Raw genomic sequence first — 25,532 nt, 5'->3', positions numbered from 1 at the left:
AATCCTTGTTACAGCTTTAATGAATTGAATATATCCACTTGTTTATTGATTATCCGATTAATCCAATTTGAATATTGTTGGATGTTACGAAGGAAGTCTGGAGAACAAAGGTGTAGTTATGTTGCATATATGTTGCAATGTTACGAAGGTTCATGTAGCAGCTATATGTGTAACAGGTGGTGTAGTTATGTTGCATATATGTGTAACAGGTGGTGTAGTTATGTTGCATGTAACAGGTGTAGTTTTCTGGAATATTAGTAGTGGGATATTTTAGTGCTACGTGGCATTTGTGTGGCTGGAAGCTAGGAAACACGGACACGTGTTTTTTTGAAAAAAATGCGTGTCCGACACGTGTCGGACACGGACACGTTCGGACACGTTAGGACACGCGTCCGACACGCAGTTGACTTTTTGGGACACGTTGACTTGAAGGACACGCGAGTTTGACCGAATCCGATACGCAGTCAATGTATATGGACACGTTTTCGGACACGTTTTGATATTTTTTTTTAAAAATAAATAAAATTACAATTAAAAAAAAATATTTAATAAAACAAGATGTCTGAACCCTATCGTCTGATCCTCTCTCGCGCTGGAGGTTGCTGGTCTGGGTCTTCTCTTCTTCGTCGCCGGTCGTCGGTCGTCGCCGGTCTTCGTCTTCTTCTCCGGTCGTTGGTCGTCGTCTACATCCGGTAATTCTCTTTCGATTCTCTTTCGATTCTCGCCTTTTGGATTATTGTTGGGTCTAGAGAGTCTGAGGCTATGTGTGGTTTTTTCTCGTCTACATCTCCAATTGACGAATTTGATCTTTTTTCTCGTTTTTTTTTTTGAAATACCTGAATATCTTACATTTGTTAAACAAATGCCAGAACCTTATATGTTAATAAATATTTATCTGTTCATTCAGGCACCTCTATTTGGACTTGGTTTAAATTTTACACAAGCATCTTACTGTCAATTCCATATTATCTGCTTGCTCTATCTCATAATGGGATTTTGTTCTGTTTTACCTGCAATAGTTAAGTCCTTCCTAGAGTTGAATGAAGTACCGTTTTATAGTTCTTTTTAGATTATGAGTCTTCGTACTATTGCATAGTTGTTTCTCCCTTATCATGGTTGAAGTTAACTATTTTCCTGCCAGGTCGATTGTTTGCATGTTGGCGAATTTTGTTCTTATGATAAACATGTTGACACAACATCTTTTGTATAGTTTCCAATATAACGATAATATCATGCTTAACTATATTATAAACTCCAATAGAACCCAGAGAAACGAACCATAAAGCAAGTATAGGGGAAAAGGACACATTGGTTGTACTTAGGCCAAAGCACACCAAGCTCATTAATTGAGAGATATTTCAGAGACTTTGATCTCAAGTGCATTTGCTGCAGCAAATTATAAAAGGATTCATATCTTGCATTGCAATTTTTTTTATTGGAATAAATTTTTTTCTCTGTATATTAAGCTGGACTTTTGCTTTAGCAATTGTATATTAAGCTGTGAAAGAATGAAAGAAGGGTTTTGGTAAAGAGTTAGGTACTTTGCCTTATTTTTATTGGTTAACCCCTTATCTGAGGCTACTGGTAGAATCCATAACTCATGCCTCCAGGCTACTTATGTGGCATTAGATATGAATGCTATATTGCTATGTCCGTACCTTTTGGGTTATGGAGTTCTTCAAGTAAATACCATGTGTTACTGCTCCCTTGTGGAATTGTAGCTTTTTCCTACTTCTGGTTTCCAATTACAAAACAAGCTCAAGTGTGTACTACATTCTGTATTTCAATTTATAATAATCCCTGCACGGTGTGCATGGTGATAAAAGTGATATGAAACAGTATTTCTTTTATTGGGTTGGCTACATTACAAATAGCCATGTCCATAACAATAATTAAGAGTTGGCTGGAAATTCTAAAATATTCTTCATGATCATGTTCATATACATTACACCCTCTTGTGCAAACAGAATTTTGCACTTTACATTGCAATCACAGATTTTTAAAGTGCTCTGTTTTATACACTAAATCAATCTCACTAATTTTTTTTTCTGTTTGACACATTTATAGAATTACAAGATGGATCATTCGAGTTCTGCCTCTGCCAGTGCCACTGCTGCTACACTCTTGGGATGTTCTTTTATTTTTTCTTAATATTTATGTTATGAAATGTAAATATTTGATTAGTATATGAGTTATTATGAGTTGCTATATGTATTAAACGTAAATTTTTTTATATATATTAAAAATATTATTTAATATCAAAACGTGTCCCAACGTGTCCAAATATGACATTTTTTAGAATTAACGTGTCGGCGTGTCGTGTCGTGTCCCGTGTCCCGTGTCCGTGCATCGGCTGGAAGTCATTGCTAGTGAATGTAATAAAACAAATAGTGTAACCGATGGAAAACATTCATTCAGAAATATACAAATTCATTTCGTTCTTTTTTCTCTGTTTTTCCCCTCTGTTCTTTGCTTTGTTACTGATATCTCCATTAAGGGTTCGCGTCCCTTAACATTGGTGCTTTCATCTTGATGAGCTCATCTTCGTTCTTCAAGATGCAGGATGGAATTGCAACACCTTCCATTACAACACTCTTCATAAATCTTGCTGTATCCATTACAAATTTGGCAAAGTTTAGCACTGAGATGCACGCTGACTTTGCAAGATTAAGGACCGAGTTGTGCGTCGATTTCGCCAAGATGAGGGTCAATTTTGCAAAGGCTAGTTCCATAGCTCCTCTCCTTGTAACAGCTCCTTCAATTTCACAGGCCCCAAGGCCCAGAGGTCAGCGCTGCAAGGGTTCTGGGAACAAGCGTCCCTTGTCGAGGAAAGAAGTGAACCAGTCCCATTCGAAAGTTTGCAACTCGATGAAGAAGGGTTATGCGCAGATTTTGCAGATGTTGAAACCCAAATTTGGGGGGATCTTCAACGTTCCCTTGTTGTCCAATCTTGCCAAGAATGGGTATGCCAGACACATGTTTGATGAAATGCCTAGCCTAAATACAAGGTCTTGATCCATGATGCTATCTGACGCCTTGTTTTATTGGGACCCTGGAGGATTTCTTCTCATTCACAATGACCTTCTGTTTCTTCCTTTTCTTTGTGTCGTTGACGTCGTAGTTCCTCGCTGCCAGATTGATATTGTTAAGGCAGTAATGGGATTGACAAATGCTGAAATTGAAAGAGGTTACGCAATGGATGTGGTTGCGTCTCGCCAAGAACTACTAATGAATGTTTGGGATAAGTTTCTTTTTGAGCCAAAGTATACTGGTAACCTGAGGGAAATGATTTTCTCTAAATCTTCCCTTCATATTCTTATTCCTTGGCCATAGCTGTCGGTTGCTCTATGCCGCCTTCAAGGGGTTGGAGAATCAAAGCTTGTGTTGGATATTGGACGAACAAGTCTTCAGCATGAAGACGCCAAACCATATACATATGATCTCGTTCTTAAGAAAGGAAGTCGTGTTGATGGTGCAGAGCTTTGTCCTAAACCTGTAAGTGTTGGCTTAATAGCAGTTTCCTTTACAATGTTTCATTTTACTTGTGACCCAGGAGGATTTTTGGGTGTTACCGGTTTGGGGGTTTTGGCCACTGTAAGCAAGTCTTTTTATGTTTTTAATAACCATGAACCCCTTTGGAGGAATCTTGTATTGGATAATTCTTTTGGTAGGTTTCGATACAATGGATCATGGAAATCTAGTTATGTTGCTTCTTGTTACCCTTCCTTTGATATCTCGAGTAGTGTTCTTCAAAGTTTCAAGGTTAGAGACTTTTATTCTTATTATCTTTTTAAGAGTGGATTCTGTGATAATTTTGAAATGAGGCCTGAATGGTTGGAGAGGGACAATTTTAAAGGGTGGACCTTGAAGTTTGTGATACCCAATGCACAGTTTGTGTTAAAAGTTCCTTCAAATGTCATGCTACACAGCCTTGCTCTTCCACAGGCACTTGAAGATGAATATGGAGGATGGGTCAGTCGTAACATCATAAGAGATTTCACAGACTATGCGGATGTTTGTTTTAAAGAATTTGGTGATCGAGTCTTATATTGGACTACTGTGAACGAGCCCAATGTGTTTGCCACTGATCAGGGAAATTCCCCACTTCAAAGATTTTCTTCCCTATTTGGCACTACAAATAGAACTAAGGGCCACTCAACATCAGAACCTTACTTGGCAGTTCATCATATTTTGTTATTGCATTTTTTAGCTGTGAGATTGTGCAGAAGAAAGTATAGGGCCGAACATGGATTTGTTGGTATCTCTGTCAATGTGTCTGGGTTCCTTCCTCTAACAAATATAGAGGGAAACAATGAAGCAACTCAAGGAGCCCGTGATTTTGTAGTTGGTTGGATTATGGATCCATTGTTCCATGGAGACTCTCCCAATTCCATGAAGACAAATGCAGACAATATCGATGCCCTGAAGACAAAACTGAGAGATTACTCTGCAGACATGGTTGCACAGCTACTCTTTGCTAGTGGTTGCCCTGGCCTTGAGATGATAAATACATCTTGTTGTACTAGCATCACTGATAGTACATTAATGTCCTTGTCTAAATGTTCAAATTTGAAGACACTTGAAAATTGTGGATGTCTTGTTACATCTCTTGGTCTGGCCGCAATTGCTATGAATTGCAAACAACCAAGACGTCTGAACATAAAGAAGTGCTACAACTTTGATGATAGTGGAATGCTGCCACTAGCTCATTTTTCCCAAAATCTAAGACAAATAAATTTGTCACATAGCTCGGTTATATATATGGGGCTTCTATCACTTGCTAGTATCAATGGCCTTCAAAGCTTTACCATGCTTCACTTACAGGGCTTTTTGCTAGGAGGATTGGCTGCAACCTTATTAGCATGTGGAGGGCTAACAACAGCGAAGCTCCATCTTTCACTAAGATCTCTGTTACCTGAGATGCTTATCAGACATGTAGAAGTCCATGGCTGTGTATTTGAATGGAGAGATAAAGTCTTTCAGAAAAAAAAAAAATATGCAGCCTATGTAAAATGATTTCTAGTTCTTTTCTTTTCATTAGGACCTTGAGGACAAGGTCCATTTTTTAGGGGAAAGCAATGTTACGAAGGAAGTCTGGAGAGCAAAGGTGTAGTTATGTTGCATATATGTTGTAATGTTACGAAGGTTCATGTAGCAGCTATATGTGTAACAGGTGGTGTAGTTATGTTGCATGTAACAGGTGTAGATTTCTGGAATATTAGTAGTGAGATATTTTAGTGCTACGTGGCATTTGTGTGGCTGGAAGTCATTGCTAGTGAATGTAATAAAACCAATAGTGTAACTGATGGAAAACATTCATTCAGAAATATACAAATTCATTTCGTTCTTTTTTCTCTGTTTTTCCCCTCTGTTCTTTGCTTTGTTATTGATATCTCCATCAGGGGGCGTTTGGTTGAGGAAATTTTTTTGGAATAGTAGGAAAATGAGATAGATAGAGAAATGATTGGAAAGATAGATAAAGTGAGATATCTAGAAAAATGTAAAAAAAAGTTGTTTGGTGGGGAAAAACTTTACTGGGAAAATTATGTAACTTTATGAAATCAACAGTGCATTAAAAGCCAGATAACCGGTTTTCCGAAAAATCCCACCTTCAAATTGGGTTTCTAAACAGTGCGGATATCTATGTTTCTCATAAATCCAGACAAATTGGATAGATGGGTTTTTGGTGAAAAACTTTGAAACAAACATGGTGTTTCTAAAAGCCATACTTGAGAAAGATAGATATCCCCTAAAAAGCTTTCAACCAAACATCACCTTAAAGGTTCGCGTCCCTTAACATTTGTGCTTTGTTACTTATCATAGAGGATGGCTCTTCCAAGACTATTTTCTTCATTCTCATGGCTCGAAGTCAATACCTCTAATTAAGCCATACAAATACTTGAAACAATGATTGTTGGTAAAAAATTTAAAATATGAGTACTACAGATAAATATCTTTATAGTGAAAATTCAATTGTGGCCTAGTTTTATATTTTATACTACTAGATCCGCAATTGCTGCTAGTGTCAATTCAATCATATTTATTTTGGATGCATCTGCAAATCAAATCAACAAGTTGGGAAAGCATGGTTGAATTTGAATGTCTTCATTATCATTTCATTTGAATATCACTATCTTAATTCAAATTAAAATAATAAAAAAACACGAAATCTCGAGAGAAAAAAATATAGTATCATGATTAAAAAAAATGTAACGTAATGCATAGGCCGAAGATCGTAAATATTAATAAAATATGGTAAGCAAGTTCTTAAAGATAGCTACTAGCCAAACAGATTTTGTTTCGGCTTTAACGTTTCTAAATTGAATATAAATAAGTTATCTACATTCGTTTTCAAAACGACGTCGTTTTGGTTTAAAAAATTAAAAACTTATAATAAAAACACTATTATAATCCTGAAATAAATTATAAATACAAAAGACCTTGATTTTTGCTTCTAAACGACGTCGTTTTGAGTTCAATGTAGATAAGTTATCTACAATGACTGTGTACCGTTGGGATCTATAAGCCCACTATGTTCCCTTTAGGGATGGAGTCACTGTATGGGTGATACCTCTAGCGAAAGTAAAGACCAGGCTAGAAGTATCGTTCCAAATATTAAGCATGCTAATAACAATGGAAGATTCGGTGTGTGTATGGTGTAACTCAAAGTAAATGGGCAGATTAACGATACGTGAGGTCTTTTCTTTGTGTCAAGGGGGCTATTTATAGGGGAAGGTGCTATGAACCTTCTGAGGGTTGATGAGGAAAGGGTCAACTCTCCTTGGAATACGCCAGGGGTGGCAGACGATAGACGGTGCTGGGCGTGGCAGGCGCTGCTATGATAGCAGTGGCGCGCCCCCCAGTGTCTGGCGGTGTCAGTGTGTAAAAAAGGGTAGTTTCCTCTTGTGGCAACTGGGGCGATCATCTTTGGGGGTTGGGGTCCCAAGATAGGACATTTTTGTGTTTCCCCTAGGGAGTGTCGTCGCTTTGGAGGTTGGGGAGCTGACTGTTGGTAGGGTTGACGTGAAAGGGGGGTTGAGGTAGGCTGACGTGGAAGAGGGGTTGAGATTCGGCTCAGACCTTTAGGCTGCCGCGTTGTTGGGCCTATCTAGAACAGACTGTAAAAAAAGTGAACCCTTCGTTAATATACATTATAAGGAATCCAGTTGCTTTAAATTTTGAAAGGAACCTTAGTGAGAAAGCTTTAAAATAAAATTAAAGTTCAATAAACACTAAACCCCAAATTCTTCCCTAATAATCAACACCTCATAAATCATTTGATATTAAAGAAATAACATTCCAATTTCAAAACAATAATAAGTAACATCCAAAATAATTCAAATTCATTTACAAAAAAATAAAAAATAATTCAAATTCAATTATAACATAGGATACCACAACCCCAGGACTTGTGCACAGCTTGACACAGTTGTAACCCGTGAACTTAGTCATATCCTCTGCCTTACCAATTTAATTTTTTTTACCGACCCTAATTATCATTTTAAGATGAGTCGGTCCCAAGGTATATATTCTCAGAAGTTTTAATTTTTTGAGCTGACTATGAGATTAATCTTGAACCGGGACTTAATCACAGTTAAAATTCATTGTCCCTCTCTAAAGATGTATTTGGTGTGAATCTAACTCAGATTCTTTCTTTTCCTTTCTTCTTTGAATATAAATAAATTATCATTATGACGTGGAAATTAATATCAAAGTTTTATTGTTAACAATATAATTGGACCAGCCAATAGGAAGGAATAATGAACAATTTATTTTCTACACTTGGTGCAGCATCAACATCCAATTTAGGTAATGCCACTGGCATTTATTTACAAACAGAAACGTCTACTTCAGTAAGCAGATAGACATAACCCACAAGTTTCATTTTCTTTCTCTCACAAGACAACTATACCTTATAAATTATAACCATCATATTTTACGCTCTATTCCAAAAAAAATCAGATATGGCTGAATTTCAAGACTATGTCATACTTTTCTTGGTTTGTCTAGTCTCCACTATTCTGGTTCGAGCCATATTCACAAAAAAGAAGAACAAGGGTCATCGTCCACCAAGTCCACCAGCACTACCTATCATCGGAAACCTTCACCTTATTTCTCAATTACCTCACCAAAGTTTTCACAAGCTCTCAACTCGCTATGGACCCATAATGCAAATTTTCCTTGGCTCTGTACCTTGTGTAGTAGTTTCAAATCCAGAAATCGCCAAAGAGTTTCTTAAAACACATGAAACTTGCTTCTCTAACCGTTTTACAAATTATGCAGTTCACTATTTATCATATGGCTGTAAAGGTTTCTTATTTGCCCCTTATGGAAACTATTGGAAGTTCATGAAGAAAATTTGCATGTCTGAGCTTCTTGGTGGCCGAAACCTTGATAAACTTCTTCCTCTGAGACAACAAGAGACTCTGAGATTTTTGAGACTTTTGCAGAAGAAAGGGGAAGCTGGTGAGGGTGTTGATGTTGGTGGAGAGCTCTTGACACTGGCGAACAGTATTATATCAAGAATGACTATGAGCCAAACGAGTTCTGAAAGTGATAATGACGTTGAAGAGATTAGAAAGATGGTGATAGACACTGCAGAGCTTGCAGGGAAGTTTAATGTTTCAGACTTTATTTGGTTCTGTAAGAATTTTGATTTGCATGGAATGAAGAAGAGGCTTAAAGAGATTCATGACAGGTTTGATACCATGATGGAGAAGGTGATAGAGGAGCATGAAAAGGAAAGGAAGAGAAGGAAAGAAGGTGGTGAATATGCTGAATTTAGGGATCTACTTGACATTTTGTTGGAAATACATGAAGATGAAAGCACTGAGATAAAGTTTACCAGAGAAAACATCAAGGCTTTCATCTTGGTAAGCAAGTTTTCTAACATCCACTATTGCGTGTTTTTTTTTTGTTTTTTTTTGGGTAGACTGTTGCGTGCTTATTTTGTTCACATGTATACCTGATTTCTCTACCCATTTAACGCAAGAAAACAAGCCCAGTTGGATACTATTTTCGATTCTGCTTCTTAGTACTTTACTTTTTTCCCTTAGTTGTTTTTTCTAAAAGTTATTTTAGATAACTTATCTAATATTCGCTAAAATGACATTATTTTGGGGCAGAAATCATAGTGTATTTATAATTTTAATATATTTCAGAGTTATAATAGTTTTTATCATTCTAAGTTTTAAATTTTTCAATCTCAAAACGATGTCGTTTCGATGAACACAAGACAAAATTATCTAAAGTAACATTAGATATTTTTCCCCTTATTATTATTATTAGTATTATTATTTTATTAGTATTATTATTATTATTATTATTATTATTATATATTTCTCCAGTTACTGGAGATAAAATTATTTCTAGTGAACCCAAACGACGTCGTTCTAGGATTGGAAGATTAAAAAATTATAATGACAAAACTAATAAAATCCTGTAATGAATTAGAATTATAAAAATACCTTGATTTTCGTCAAAAAAGACATCATTTTGTGCTTACCGTAGATAACATATCTCCATTGACTGGAGAAATACTTTACCTATATATATATATATATATATATATATATATATATATATATATATAGAGGCAGGATATTCTTACACCGGTGTAAGAGTTAGAAGTCTTACACCCAATCTTGACCATTGATCCACTTGTATCCAATGGCTCATAATACTAAAAAATTAGAGCCCTTAGATATAACTGGGATCATTGGACAAGATTGAGAGTGTAACTTACACTGGTGTAAAATGATCCTGACCCATATATATATATATATATATATATATATATATATATATATATATATATATATATATATAGAGAGAGAGAGAGAGAGAGGGGTATATATCGGGCAAAATTATTTGATATTGGTGTAAAACTAAAAAATTTGATACCAAATTTTAACTGTTAATTTATGTGAATTTAACGGTTATAATTTGTTGGGTCACACTTATAAATTAATTATTAACTTTCAAAAAATTATCACCGTCAAATTAACAAAAATCAACAGTTAAGATTTGATGTCAAACTTTTTAATTTTATATCGTATCAAATGATCTCGTCCATATATATATATATATATATATATATATATATATATATATACATACATATACATAGAGAGAGAGAGAGAGAAATATTTCTCCGGCAACTTGAAGATAAGTTTATCTCCCGCAACCCCAAAATTATGTTGTTTTGTTTATTTATTTTTATATTAATTGATTCATCTTTGAATATTTATGATTTCCTTTTTCTCTCTCTTCCTTTATCACCATTGATCCATCTTTGCAAGGTTATAATTTAGTAGCTAGAGATAAAATTATCTCAAGCAGCTAGAGAAACGATATGCCCATATATATATATGTGTGTGTATATATAGGCAGGATCATTTGACACCAGTGTCAAATTTAAAATTTGACATCTCATCTCACACCATTAGATTAAAAAAGATCAACGACTCTGATTTGTAAGCATGATTCCCCACATTTAATGTTGTCATCCTTTGTATGGTTATGATTCACCGCATTTAATGCTTTCAAATATATATATATGACAAGTATTTGATTTGCTGCACGTACAGCAGCTGCAGAAATATAAACTCCATATATAGAATAAATCTTTGGTGTTACTGTTGCACCAAGATTCAGTGCATCCCACCAATGAGAACATTGCATATCATAGGAGAGAGAAAACATTTGGCAGAGAAAAGAAAATTTTAACTGACATGTAATATTTCTATTGGTGGGATGTACTGAATCTTTGGTGCAGCAGTATCACCAAAGATTTATTCTATATATGGAGTTTATATTTCTGCAGCTGCTGTACGTGCAGCAATCAAATACTTGCCATATATATATTTGAAAGCATTAAATGCGGTGAATCATAACCATACAAGGATGACAACATTAAATGTGGAGAATCATAACCATACACTTGTCGTTGTTGTACGTAGAGCGGCTGCAGAAATGATTTTACTATATATATATATATATATATATATATATATATATATATAGGGAAGGAATCATTTGACTCCAGAGTAAGACTTATATATACATATAAGTCTTACTCTTCATCCTAGCCGTTGATTTCTGTCAATCCAACGGCTATAATTTAGGGAGTTATATTAATTATTTAATTATTAATTACACTATAAATGACAACCGTTGATTTCCGTCCATCAACGGCTGAGATTGAGAGTAAGACTTACAAATCTTACTCTGGAGTCAAAAGAACCCTCCCCATATATATATACATATATATACATATATATATATATATATATATATATATATATATATATAATTCTCTTTTATTTTTTACTTGCTGCAATGGACCGAATGTATATTATACTATTCACAAATTTTTTTAAATCAATGCAAAGGAGCTGCAACAAAGTTAACATTTTATCTTTCTTTCTTTTTTTATTACTAAAAGTAACCTATAATTCCAATTTTGAAATACGGTATGCAGGACATATTTATGGCAGGAACAGACACATCTGCTATAACAACTGAATGGGCTCTAGCTGAGTTAATCAACAACCCGCATGTGATGGAGAAAGCAAGACAAGAGATCGATTCAGTAACAGGAAAGATTAGATTAATAAAAGAATCAGATCTTGTCAACCTTCCTTACTTGCAAGCTATAGTAAAAGAAACATTAAGGATTCACCCAACAGCCCCATTTATAGGGAGAGAATCATCAGAAAGCTGTATCGTTTGTGGTTATGAGATTCCAGCAAAAACTTCGTTAATTGTTAATTTGTGGTCTATGGGGAGAGACCCCAACCTGTGGAAGGACCCACTAGAGTTCAGGCCAGAGAGGTTTATTAGTGAAGAGAATCAATTAGATGTGAGGGGACAAAATTTCCAACTAATGCCATTTGGGACAGGAAGAAGGATGTGTCCTGGTACCTCATTAGCACTTCAGGTTGTACCCACTACCCTTGCTGCAATGATTCAATGTTTTGAATGGAAGGTTGATGGCACCGTTAACATGGAAGAGAAACCTGCCATGACACTTCCAAGGTCTTATCCTTTGGTTTGTGTCCCTGTGCCTCGCTTTAATTGTGTTCCTTCTACTGTTTAGGCAATTGAGGAAATGTTGGAATGTGTAATTTATACTCTTGATATTGTCACCATTAATTAGTCCAATATTGCTGCAGCTTTCACTATTTAAGATTTGAAAATAAGTAATCATGTCTTCATAAAATATACTTGTGTTTGATTCATGCATGTAATGTTTTGCACTTCAGGGGAGATAACTTACAAGTAACTTTTGTCCAATTTTTAGTTTTCGTTTATCTATTGATTACTTGACTTCTAGTACTTTTACATAGATGGATTTTCAGAGATGATTGGTGGGTTGTTAACATCACTTATCGATTTGCCAATATTAATATTTAATTAATTGCATGTTAGTTTATTTTTTTTATTTTTTTTGGTAGGTTATGGTAGTTTATTTTAGTATATTTTAAAACAACTAATCAAGTGATACTATATGTGGGCCGGATCAGCAAAAATTAGACAAAAGAAACAACTGAATGCCCAATAAGTTAAGGAAATAGGTCGAAAATCAAGATTCAAATTTTTTGTATTTTCTTTATCTGTGTTTAGTCTTTCTGATTGATTTTGTTGCCTGAAACTAAAATGACAACTCGTTTATATTACTCTGGTACTATGGGCATGTTTGGTGTATAGTATAGGATAAGGTCTGATTGAATTTTAACACTATCCAGCGTTTGGCACGGTATTGTATAAAATAATATATTGTATAAGATAATATCATCTAGTATTTGGTAATGCACTGTATAATACTATATATGATAAGAATAAATATTTTTGATAAAAATAGCCTTTAATAAAAAAATTATATAATTCTTCAAAAAATGTCATATGATATTAATTTTTATAAAAATTTATTGATCATTGTATTCCAAATATAAATTAATTTTTATAAAAATAAAAATATTCAATATTTTAGAAATTAATATATTAAAAAATTAATTTATTTTAATAGATTAATATTAAAATAATATATTAATTTTTGAGAATTACATTCGTCAACGATGTTAATACATCAATTTCTTATTAGGCCTTATCCTTCACCCTTAGGCCGGATTAAGTTAATATCGTTTTGATGTATTAAGGGATTATGCTGTATAAGCTTATACTATACGATGGTCACACCAAATAACTGAAAATGTCATAACATATAGTATAAGCTTATACTATCATGCCTTATACGATAAACCAAACATGCCCGGTATACTAAAGCTTAACCACATTTCTCTATTATATATTTTCTTTACGCAACGATGCTCAAAATATTCAATTTTTTATTTTTTTTTCAAAGAAGAAGCAATTAGCAACTAAAGAAACAATAGAGGCATGTGCCATTGGGATCACAATGCTATATTGTCAAGGCACTTTTCTACCAAAAGGACGGCATGCATGAATATGAAATTTCTAATTTTTTTTATTTTTTATTTTTTTCTCTGTATTCTAGAGAGCGCGCCTAATTAAGATTTTTTATAGCCAAAATAGAGAACAATAGAGAAAAGCTTCAATTACTCAATGGCAATTTGAGCATCCCCAAAACTCCAAAAAAGTTGTACTGATGGAAAAGGAATGAGGATTCAGATTCATTTTCAATTAAGCCCATAATTATATGTCATATATATAATTCATTTTCAATTCAGATTCAGATACATTATTGCAGTTGCTGTACGTGCAGCAATCAAATACTTGTCATATATACTTCAAAACATTAAATGCAGAGAATCATAATCATACAAAGGATGAAAGCATTAAATGTGATGAATCATAACCATACATCTGTCGTTACTGTACGTAAAACGGCTGCAGAAAGGATTTTACCATATATATATATATATATATATATATATATATATAGTCACACACACACAAGGGATGTTATATTTATAAACTCTTCGTTTACGACCTCTTACAACTAAATCTCAACCGTTGATTTTCGTTAATCTTACAGTTATAATTTATTGAGTCACACTTGAATAGGTACATAAACGAATAGAATCAACACCCGAAAAAGAGAAATTCCAGAGACTGTGCTAGTATGAGACAGTACAATTGAGGAAAGCTTATAAGAATCAATTGGTACTGTCTATACTAACAAGATGCATCTATTTTTCGGTAGTCCGGAACAGAAGAACTCCATAGTTAAACGTGTTAACTTAGAGAAATTATGGGATGGGTGACCTCCAGGGGAGTTTTTCCGAGAAGTATGTGAATGAGGACAAAACACATTGAAAATCTCGTGTTAGTTTGTGGGGATAGTCATTGATCCTTACAAGTTGTCAGGTGTTACAAGTGGTTTCAGAGCAGGGCTTCTCTCCTAGTACGATATGGTTCAAGGACGAACTAGGAGGAAGCTAGTGGGCATGTACCATCCCAATGGCTAGCAAGGGCAGAGAGTGATCACTGGTGTAAAAGAGGCACAAATAATAAGCGGCTCATGCCAAATCTTGCAGCTGGAGGTACATGAATGAATCGAATCAACACCTGAAAGAGAGGAATTCCAGAGACTGTGCTGGTATGAGACGGTACAGTTAGGGATAACTTATAAGAATTAATTGGTACTACCTATATTAACAAGATGCATCTACTTTTTAGTAGCCCAGAACGGAAGAAATCCATAGTTAAGCATGCTTAACTTGGAGCAATTCTAGGATGGATGATCTCTTGAAAAGTTTTCTTAGGATGTGTGGGTGAGGACAAAAGATATTGAAAAGTCTCATGTTAATTTGTGGGAATAGTCATTGATCCTTGAAGCGGCTGGATATTACATAGAGAAAGGAATGGGGCCCACCTTGAAACTATATATCACTTAAGAGTTGTTAGTGTTGGAATTAATTTTTAAATTAATTATTTTCTTGAAGAAGAAGAGTGTTCGTTTAGCACTCTATAATTTTGATACATGTTTTTATTTAATCGTCCGCAAAAGATTATAAAAGTCATAACTTTCTGGCTCTATATATATATATATATATATTTGCCATAGCCACGAATTTGTTATATTGAAATTGAATTCAAAATAAATATAAATGCCAATAATTGAATTCAATGTACGATTGCAAAACACATGTTTTAGATATATCCCTTAGAATGAGAACTTTGGGACAAGTCTTTTCCGTGGTTGAAAAGTCAAACACATGATATACTGTGTAATTGATATGTTGTTGTTCAAATAGTAAATTGTTATATGTGAATTAGTTGAGAGACAAATAATGTTAATAAGGCTCAATTCAGAGGGAGACTATCATGACCCTTTGAGGAGTTATGCTTGGAGTGTGCTATTATACTGCAAAAGATTGACTCTTATGCATTGCAATCCAATGGAATTTCTGAAAGGAAGAACTACACATTAAAAGAAATGATGAATGTCATGCTATTGTCATATGGTTTATTATCAGAATTATGGGGAAGCCGTTCTAATGGCTAACTATATTATCAATAGAGTATCCTACAAGAAGACAATGAACATCCCCTATGAAATATGGAAAGGTAGACAGTCTCTCTTGAATTATCTTAAAGTTTGGAGGTGTTTGAAAAGGGTTAAGATCAGACCAAAGATAACGAACTGTGTTCATTAGATATGCACATAATAATAGGGCATATCGATGTGATACAAATTGAATCATCTACTATGTGTACACACTTAGTGGGGGTGTTATGTCTAGGAAATCATGCAAGAAAGCATGTATTACAAGGTCGGCCATGGAAGCAAAAAAACTTATTGCCTCGGATAGAGTTATTGGGGTAGCCAAGTGGCTTTGTGACTTCCTTGAAGGTATTTCGAATTGGTTGAAATCAGTGTTTGCTATGTGCATCTATTGTGATCGTAAGGTAGCAGTCGAAATCGTAAGGAGTGTTATATATAATAGTAAGTCTCAATATATATTGGAAACATGATACCGTGAGGCAATTACTCTCTAGTGGTATTATTACGAATCCATCAATAAATGTGTAACTAGGGAGTTGATGCGTAGTTTGTAGAAATGAATGAGTTTAAGGCCATTAGAATATTAATAATAGCGGGCACTCTACCTAGAAGAGTGGAGATCCCACGAACTAGGTTCAAATTGAAAACCAATTGATGATTGACATATAAACAATGTGGAGTTTTTCAAAAATCATACTCATTCATATACAAGGAAGTGCATAAGTAAAAGGTAAGCAAGTAGGACTTTAATGATTTTTTATTTTGATGTGTTCAGACGATGTATGTTGTGATGGACTGCCAGAATCAACTATGTGGATGTGAAGTGATGGCCGCTTCTATGAGAATATTACAAGGTCGTATTCTCTAACGCACCCACAGAATCAGGAAGTGTCCTTAGCCAAAATGGACAGAAATAGAGGACCAACTTTGTTCGAGGAACAATTGTCTGTTTCCTATTGTCTTGGTTTACACACAAGGTCGACGATTATAAGGCATCGATTCCACCGATTGACCGAGTACATCCGATAGGTCTCACTAGGGACAGTTATAAGGCATTGTGTCCACCAATCCCGATGCATTTGTTTCTCATTGATCAATCGCACATTGCATTGTTTCTTGGCTGCTAAGTTCCGTAGGGGACTTCGTGAGGATATTGCTGGTTACCTAGCTGGTTCTGCTTCTTGAGACTTTGGGATACTGGTACAGCAGTGTCGGGATATTGAGGACTTCTACAGCTCGAGTAAGGCCCAGAGGGCCAAGGTTGCTGAGGCGTCGAAGGTAGCTGGTAGTTCCACTTCTTGGAGAGACAGGAAGTTTGGAAACAAGAGCAAGGGAAAAATGTTGGCGGCTCGGCAAGCACCGAATCAGTTTAAGAGGACTTCTGCTCAGGGGAGTGCAGCGAGACCTCCTGCTCCCAAGTGTTCGGGATGTGGGAAGACTCATTTTGGGTCGTGTTCTACCGGCCAGTTGATTTGCTTTCAGTGTGGCAAGGAGGGCCACTTCTCTAGAGATTTTCTGTCGTCGACGGCGAGAGCTACTGCAGTGCAGGCAGTGCCATTTCAGATGATTCCCCTTCCACCTACTTCGGCACCGGCAGTGCCACCGTCTACTGGCCGTGTTTATACCCTGGATCGTCAGCAGTCGGATCGAGCTCCGAACCTTGTCAGAGGTACTGTTACTATTGGTGCATCATCTGTTGATGTCTTGTTTGACTCTGGGGTTACGCATTCCTTTGTTGCAACCCCGATTGCTGTGGGGCTTGAGTTGCCCATGTCTTTGCTTTCTCCACCGTTGCGGGTGACCACCGCCACCGGAGAAAAGTGTGATTCTACCACTGTACATCGAGATATCTGTTTCAGTGGGGTGGGCGGGAGTATTGGGTAGATCTGATAGGATTGTCGATGGCTAACTTGGAGGTTATTTTAGGCATGGATTGGTTGTCCAGGAACTGTGCACTGATTGAATGTTGTGCCAAGCGTGTGGTGATGTCTCCGTGTGATTCCACAGCTAGTTCCTCGTCATACATTTCTTTGCTGCAGGCTAGGAGAGCCTTGAGAGCTGGGGCATGTGGATATGTCATATTGGGAGGTTTGGTGAGTGGGACACAGGAGGATATCACTGGCATTCCTGTGGTGAGGGAATTCCTCGAGGTGTTTCCTGAGGAGATTCCTGAGTTTCCGCCACAGAGGGAGATAGAGTTCTCCATTGATCTGTTGCCTAGTGTGGGGCCTATTTCATTAGCTCCATACCGGATGTCGCCACCGGAGCTGGCAGAGCTGAAGAAACATATTAAGGATCTTTCAGCGAAAGATTTCATTCGACCGAGTGTGTCTCCTTAGGGAGCACCGGTCATCTTTGTGAAGAAGAAGGACGGGACAATGCGATTGTGCACCGACTACAGGCAGCTGAACAAGGTGACGATCAAGAACAAGTATCCCCTTCCTCGGATTGATGATCTGTTGGATCAGCTCAGGGGTGCGCGTGTATTCAAAGATTGATCTCCGGTCCGGATACCATCAGATTCGGGTGAAGCCGGAGGATGTCCTTAAGACCGCATTTCGTTCGAGATACGGTCATTTTGAGTATTTGGTGATTCCGTTTGGACTCACCAATGCACCTATTGTGTTCATGGATTACATGAACAGGATTTTCCAGCCATACCTGGATCAGTTTGTGATCGTCTTCATTGATGATATTTTGATTTACTCCAAGACGGAGGAGGAGCATATGGAGCATCTGAGAATTGTTCTGCAAGTGCTGAAGAAGAAGAAGCTGTATGCGAAGCCTTCCAAATGTGAGTTTTGGCTCAAGTCTGTGAAGTTTCTTGGGCATGTTATTTCTGCGGAAGAAGTTGCAGTGGATTCGAACAAGATTGAGGCCGTACTGGATTGGGAGAGGCCCAAGACAGTTACGGAAGTGAGGAGCTTTCTGGGTTTGACAGGTTACTATCGGAGGTTCATCAAAGGTTTCTCCACGATGGTTCTCCCTTTGACTCGTTTTACCCGGAAGGAGACTCCATTTGTGTGGACTCACAAGTGTGAGGTTTGTTTTCAGGAGTTGAAGGAGAGACTGACTACTGCACTTGTGTTGGTCCTTCCTGATCCTGCGCTTGAGATTGAGCTTTACACTGACGCCTCCGGGAAGGGGCTAGGTTGTGTGTTGATGCAGTTGGGCAAAGTGATTACCTATGCTTCGAGGCAGCTGAAGCCTCATGAGGAGAACTACCATACTCATGACTTGGAGTTGGTTGCTATTGTGTTCGCTTTCAAGATTTGGAGGCATTATCTTTTTGGTTTGAAGTTTGTGGTGTTCAGTGACCACAAGAGTTTGAAGTATCTTTTCGACCAGAAAGAGTTGAACATGAGGCAGAGAAGATGGATGGAGTTCATAAAGGATTACGACTTTGAGTTGAAGTACCATCCTGGCAAGGCCAATGTGGTAGCTAATGATCTGAGCCGGAAACCCAGGAGCTCATCCAGTTTATTACTTGGTAACTTTGATGTGATTGAGAAGTTCCGAATCCTGGTAGCGACCTCTCCGCGTGAGGGTGTACTTCTCGAGCTGGAAGCAGCGGATGTTGTGAATGAGCTGTTAGAAAGGATCAAAGAGGCACAAGTTCAGAGAGAGTGTCTGGATTATGTGAAGAACCAAGACGGTGTGTCTTGGAATGAAGATGGACTTCTTTTGTTTCAGCAGAGGATCGTGGTTCCTCGAGGTCTGTTGATCGATGAGGTTATGGCAGAAGCCCATAAGGGCCAGTTTTCTATCCACACTGGTGCTACTAAGATGTACCAAAACCTGAAGAAGAACTTCTGGTGGCCAGGCATGAAGAAAGATGTTGTTGTCTTTGTATCCAAGTGTTTGGTTTGCCAGAATGTGAAGATTGAACATCAGAGACCGTCTGGTGGACTTCAACCTCTTGAAGTACCACAGTGGAAGTGGGAAGGTATTTCCATGGACTTCGTGGTGGGATTGCCGAAGACTCAGGCGGGTTGTGACTCTATCTGGGTCATTGTGGACAGACTGACGAAGTCTGCCCATTTTCTTCCAGTGAAGGTGAGCTTCACTACAGAGCAGTTGGCCAAGCTTTATGTTCGCGAGATTGTGAGGCTTCATGGGGGTGCCCGAGAGTATCATCAGTGATAGGGACCCGAAGTTCACATCTCGATTCTGGGTGGCGCTGCAGGAGGCTTTTGGTACACAGTTGAGATTGAGTACCACCTATCACCCTCAGACTGATGGACAGACTGAGAGGACCATCCAGACCTTGGAGGACATGTTGCGGGCTTGCACGTTGGAGCAGGGCTCGACATGGGATAGGTACCTTCAGTTGGTTGAATTTTCTTACAACAACAGCTTTCATGCTAGCCTGGGCATGGCGCCCTACGAAGCACTGTATGGTAGGAGGTGTCAGACTCCTATCTGTTGGACTGAGGTTGGAGATAAGGAACTTTTTGGCTTGGACTTCGTCCAAGATACCACCCAGCAGATCCAGATGATCAGAGAAAAGTTGAAGCAGGCGCAGAATCGCCAGAAGAGCTACTATGATGTCAAGCATCGTCCACTGGAGTTCAGTGAGGGTGAGCACGTGTTTGTGAGACTTTCACCAGTCACCGGTGTTGGTCGGGCACTCGGAGTGAGGAAGCTGAGCCCGCGATATATTGGGCCATACCAGATTCTTGGTAGAGTAGGACCTATTGCCTACCGGCTTGCCTTGCCTTTAACTTGGTCAACATCCACGACATGTTTCACGTGTCTCAGCTTCGGAAGTACATAGCAGATCCTTCGCACGTGGTGCAACCTGATGATGTGGAGGTTCAGGAGAACCTGAAGACTCCCGTCGGACCACTCAAGATTCTCGATCGTGGCGAGAAGCAGCTGAGGAGCAAGATCATTCTGATGGTCAAAGTGCAGTGGACCGGAAGAACTCCTGAGGAGTGTACTTGGGAGCGTGAGGACGAGCTTCTCTGGCAGTACCCCGAGTTTCGAGATAGGTATGTTTCTGATTTTGAGGACAAAATCCTAAAAAGGTGGGGTGAATGTAAGAACCCTTACCGTTAATTAAGAAAATTAATTAATTATATATGAGAATTAGGAAATAATTCCATAATTGACCCTAATAATTATTAAGAGGCTTTAATAATTATGATAAATGATTAAGAATGTTGAAAGTCGCTTTTCGGAAGAAAAGTGCAGATACCGGTTCTGTAAGTCGGTATAAATGCGTACCAAAAAAGTATCTCATAAAATTATAATAAGTGCATGATAATTCCTAGAATAATATATAGGACTTGTAAAACGAGTTTCAAGTTAAAATAATGAGAACTGGTGCCAGAAACTGATACTGGCTATGAAAAGCGCGTACCGGAAAGGTGCTCCGAAAAATATAATAAAAATATGAAGATTCTTGTAAAATTGAGTAGGTTAAGAATCCTGAGTTTGAGGTTAAAATGCTAAGCGTAGAAATTAAAGTTAATACTGTGTGTTTATTGGTTAATTGGCTATAAATACTCTTGTGTTGGGCACAAAACCCTAGAAACATGATTTTTCTTACGTGGCTTTTGTGGAGGCTGACCAGAAACACTGCTCTTTGGCTTTCTTCTTCTTTTCATGAGGTTCACGGCCATTTCCTTCTTGATTCATCATATTTTCTCTTGTAAACACTTGAGTGAGTGAGTGTCTTGTGAGTGTGAAGGGTGATCTTGGGGGGGAGTGTTCAGCCACTGTTGTGAGTAGTTTTGAGGCTGACTTTGGTTGGTTTGGTTGTGGGAGCTTTTGTGTTGGCACTTTGTGTTTCATGGAGCCTTTTGTTGTTCAAAGGATCAATCTTTCATCTCATTTTCGTGCACCTTGAGGGATAGCACCATTGCATCTGTTTAGTGAGTTCCAAGAGCACCCTTTTGCTGAGTTTGAGCTTTGGGTGAGTTGCCTAACCTTTGTTCTTAAGTTTTAATGCTTAAAAGAGGTGTCTTTGCATGTAAATGAGTTAAGCAAGTAACCAACTGTCTTATGAACCTAAATGGACCTTAAGAGACATGTTTAAGCTTCTGGAAGTGTTAAAAATGGAACCTTGGAAGGATATCTTCGCGAAATGCAGAAACTGCATTCTGTCGCGAAATATCTGGATATTTGATCGTGAAATATCCGGATATTGTTATCCGGATATTTCCAGAGAGATATCCGGATATTGGATATCCGTATATGCCCCCGACGAATATTCAGATATTCTGGGTTTTCGATGAACAGGAAGGTACTGTTCATACAGAGGTCTATTATGGGTTTGTGGACCTTAGTGTGTTGAAGTGGTACTTCTGTAATAACTTATCTAAATCAGAATCAAATGATTAAGGGCTTATGGCTTGTGAGAAGCCTTAAGACGTAAATCGTAAAAGGAAAACGTAGTCTTTATGTTTATGCTTATGAGCTTTGAATGTTGATATGCTTGCTGGTCCTAAATCAGATTGTGATCTGTTGTGTGTTGGACTTGAGCTGTGTGGACTCTTGGCATTGGATAATGAGCTTGCAAGGTAAGCTTTCGTGTCCTCGGTTTAGCCATGTTGTGGTTCTACCATGTCCCATGGGGGTATGGTTATATGCATGTTGTGTTACATGCTTTTGATGTTTTGGAAATGCTGTTGAGCTGTTATATGCTAGTGCCTTTATGATATGCATGTGGTGTTCCACCTATACGGTAAGCCTGAGTATGTAGTACATACAATATGGTGAGGCTGTGGGTGAGGTGCAAGCGGTGTTCCTTGTACTATCTGTAGGTAATAAACATATTCATGCATTTCTCTGGCCAGTAGAATAGTTATAAGACACATGTCATGAATATCTGTTGCACTGCATTGAATTTTGGAACTTATGTTGAATTACTGCTTTTAGAACTTATATTGCACATGTAAGTGAGCTTAGGGTGGAAGATCCTTGAGGACCCCTTGTCTTACTGAGATTTCTGGTTTAGAGATCTCACCCCACGTTTGGGGAATGCTTATTTCAGGTTCAGGTAATGCAGGGGTTGAGACCTCTAGTAGCAGGAGGCCAGAGCTTAGCTGATAGATGTTACATGCTTATGTTGCTTATGCTAGTTATGCTTGTAGCTAGTATGCTTGTAGCTTCTTTTATGATTATGGATTTATCTTGTTGAGACGCTGTTGTTATGATGTTGCTTGGGTGAGCATGGGGATTGTCCATGCCACATAGACTTGGTTATGTCTTGTTTCATTTGGAGTTATAATAATGTATCAGGATATTGTCCCGACTACGCGTGTAGATCCGTGATTTTAGATACTCACTTTATCTATGTTATAAGGTATTTCAGTTAGATGTTTAGTTGCAATTTACATACAGGCGATATTTTATGAAATTGATTAAGTAATCAACTTGGCTAAGTATAATGACGTCATAATTGATAAGAAAAAGATATTCCGTATTTTTAATTAAGCGCAGCTTAATACGATAGTATGATAACATTACCGGGTATACACGGGGTGTTACAGTGAGCCTCTGACATCACCTCCTCTGTCAACGGACCCCTAGGTACTACAATCCTGTACTGAAATAATAACAATCCCTGCTTGTTCCAAGACAAACCGTCTTAGTTCTTTACATAATCAAGGCATTCTCTTTGCACTTGCGCCTCTTAATTAACCATAAAATAATTCAGTCACCGCAATCGACAAAAAACATTAAACAGAGGAATAGAAGAAAAGGATGCCTCTCTTGAAAAGCCTTAGAAATTATATCATCAAGGCTTGAGAAATTACAGCACCTGTACAAGTGAGTGTCTATCAGTTGCACCATAAATTGGTGAAAAAAATATGAGATTAAACACCTCACTGCTCCAAATGAACCAAATACCAGCTATACCCCCAACAGAGCATAGTAATAGTTTAGATAATAAATGAATCAGATGGAGAAAACGGGTCTAATTCAATAGAGCTAATGAAAGAAAAAGTGATGGAACTTCTTTACATGCAAGAAGCTCAACAATGACCTAAATGTATGCCATAACAAGAATTAAAAAAAATAAAAAAAATCACTCATTAAACCCAAAAAGAATTAAAAAAAATGAAAGGACAATTTAATTCCTATCATCTAAATTTTTCACCAAGTGTTAGGCATCACTCAATAAGTTCCCAATCATCTTCAGATGTTGTGCAAACTGCCTAGAGTTTTTCTTATGCATCCGTGCAGTGCTTGCAGCATATACAATTATCTCAATCAATCATACAACATCTATGCCATTCAACTACTGACACATTGTCATTTCCTCATTTTTAAAAATTGTATCTTAATCATTTTTCTTTCATCATAAAATTGGGATAATGATAATAATAATGACAAAAAAAAAATTAGTTATTTTACTTCAATTAAGCAAATAACATTGACGTCTTAAGCTTTTGATAGTGCATTAAGTTGATCCATTCTACATAGGCCAACAAAAAAATCATACCAATCGAAGATTTTAGGGCAGATCAAGCCTTCCACATAAAAATGTTTCTCAGAGATTGTATTGCCATCCAAGATCTTGGATACTCAGAGACAGAGGCACTTCAAGATATAAAATGAAATTAAATCAAGGCCAACAGATGATCAAGATGAGTTAAAATGTAGGGTGTAAAAGTTATGAATCAAACTTTAAAGCAATGCTTTTAAAACAATGATGATCGAGCACAAACAAAATTCAAAATCAAACAAATCCAACAATTGAAAACATAATAATCACGATCAGCAGCAATAAGAATCAGAATATGTGTGAATGAATGAAATAAGAAACACAAAATTGATAAATTCAGATTCGATGGTACAATCACTTGTGTCCGCATAATGGAATCATGAAAGGAAGGAGCGAGTATGTGTGATAGAGAGAGAGAGAGAAAAAAAGAGAGCTTAACCAACAAAAAAAGAACACAAGCAGCAAAATTGCGATCTTGAAAATAATTGTGAAGGAAATTCTTATACAGAGCAAGAATGGCATAACTGCAAGAAGAGAAGCGCTGAAGATGCGAGCAGCAAGAGATTTCACCCTTAATAGCTTTTTAACCTCGGTTGCAAAAATCAACCTTCTCATACTTCTACAAATTCACTCTGAGGCGAGTTTGTGAACCACCATAATAAATCCACCACCATATCCAAGATTTGGCGTAGTTAACACCTCAAAGGTGTTTTGTAAATTATGTTTTAAAAACTAAAATTTAAAAGTTGTTTTTAAATTTTTTTTCACAAAATAGTAAGTATCAAACATGTTTTTTTGTTTTTTGTTTTTAAAATTTAAAAACAATTTTGTAAAATCGAAATAAAACAGGCCCGTATATATTATGTTTTGTGTTTTTGAAATTGATTTTGAAATATGACTTCATTAGAAGACTGTATGGTAACAAAAATATATGTTAAGCCTTGATGCACTAAAACTTTTTTTATAGGTAGAGAACCTATTATTGATTTATTGCACCTTAGAAACCTGGCATTGTTATGCCTATATTTACAAGTGGGAAACTTGATATTGTTATCACACTACATTGCAAGTTGGGAACCTGTGATGGAAATGTTGCAATTCTATCTTAGTACACTCCACTTGAACGATACATTATTTTAGTAATATAAGGATTTTTGTTCTATATATAATTATAGATAAGTTGATTTAGATTGGATATTTTTTTTTTTCAACTTTAATGTTTGATTACAACAACATATTACTTTGAATAGTATTAGATTTTAATATATTTATATATTTTTTTGCGCAAACATTCATATGAGAGTTTATTAAATTTGCCATTTAATTGAATATTAATTGTTTATGTTGTCATATCCCGCCAATTATGGATTTATTATTTACTCATTAAGTAGCATTGCAACTCACCCTAATCTTAATTATATATTTTTTGAAATATAGTCACAAAGTTAACTTCTAATTCCACACCTTCGGTTTGGTCGTGTGAGCCTTTTTGGTTACCGGTGATGAGCCCGACACATTGTTTCATACTGAGAAGATTTATATTTTTTTAGAAGACTTATAATTTATATTCTAGAGTTGCTC

At 36.9% G+C, this 25,532-nt stretch overlaps 2 protein-coding genes across 2 annotated transcripts; both read left to right on the top strand.

Annotated features, from left to right (window-relative positions):
* The first annotated feature begins 3,018 nt into the window (after positions 1 to 3,018).
* LOC133293731 (isoflavonoid 7-O-beta-apiosyl-glucoside beta-glycosidase-like) lies at positions 3,019 to 5,272 on the top strand. The gene is made up of 3 exons (XM_061492360.1): positions 3,019 to 3,234; positions 3,334 to 3,495; positions 3,946 to 5,272. The coding sequence occupies exons 1-3, from the start codon at positions 3,019 to 3,021 to the stop codon at positions 5,014 to 5,016; spliced, it is 1,449 nt and encodes a 482-aa protein (XP_061348344.1). The 3' UTR covers positions 5,017 to 5,272.
* Positions 5,273 to 7,964: 2,692 nt separating this feature from the next.
* On the top strand, positions 7,965 to 12,100 carry LOC133293645 (3,9-dihydroxypterocarpan 6A-monooxygenase-like). Its single transcript, XM_061492268.1, has 2 exons — positions 7,965 to 8,873; positions 11,483 to 12,100. Exons 1-2 carry the CDS (start codon positions 7,965 to 7,967, stop codon positions 12,098 to 12,100), a joined length of 1,527 nt encoding a protein of 508 aa, XP_061348252.1.
* The last annotated feature ends 13,432 nt before the right edge of the window (positions 12,101 to 25,532 follow it).

Source organism: Gastrolobium bilobum, unplaced genomic scaffold, assembly GCF_033153095.1.
Source record: "Gastrolobium bilobum isolate Gb01-03AN ecotype WA unplaced genomic scaffold, APGP_CSIRO_Gbil_v1 utg23388, whole genome shotgun sequence".
In the NCBI taxonomy this organism is placed as follows: Eukaryota; Viridiplantae; Streptophyta; class Magnoliopsida; order Fabales; family Fabaceae; genus Gastrolobium; species Gastrolobium bilobum.
Note: the sequence above shows the minus strand (reverse complement) of the source record. Positions and strands in the feature narration are given on the sequence as shown.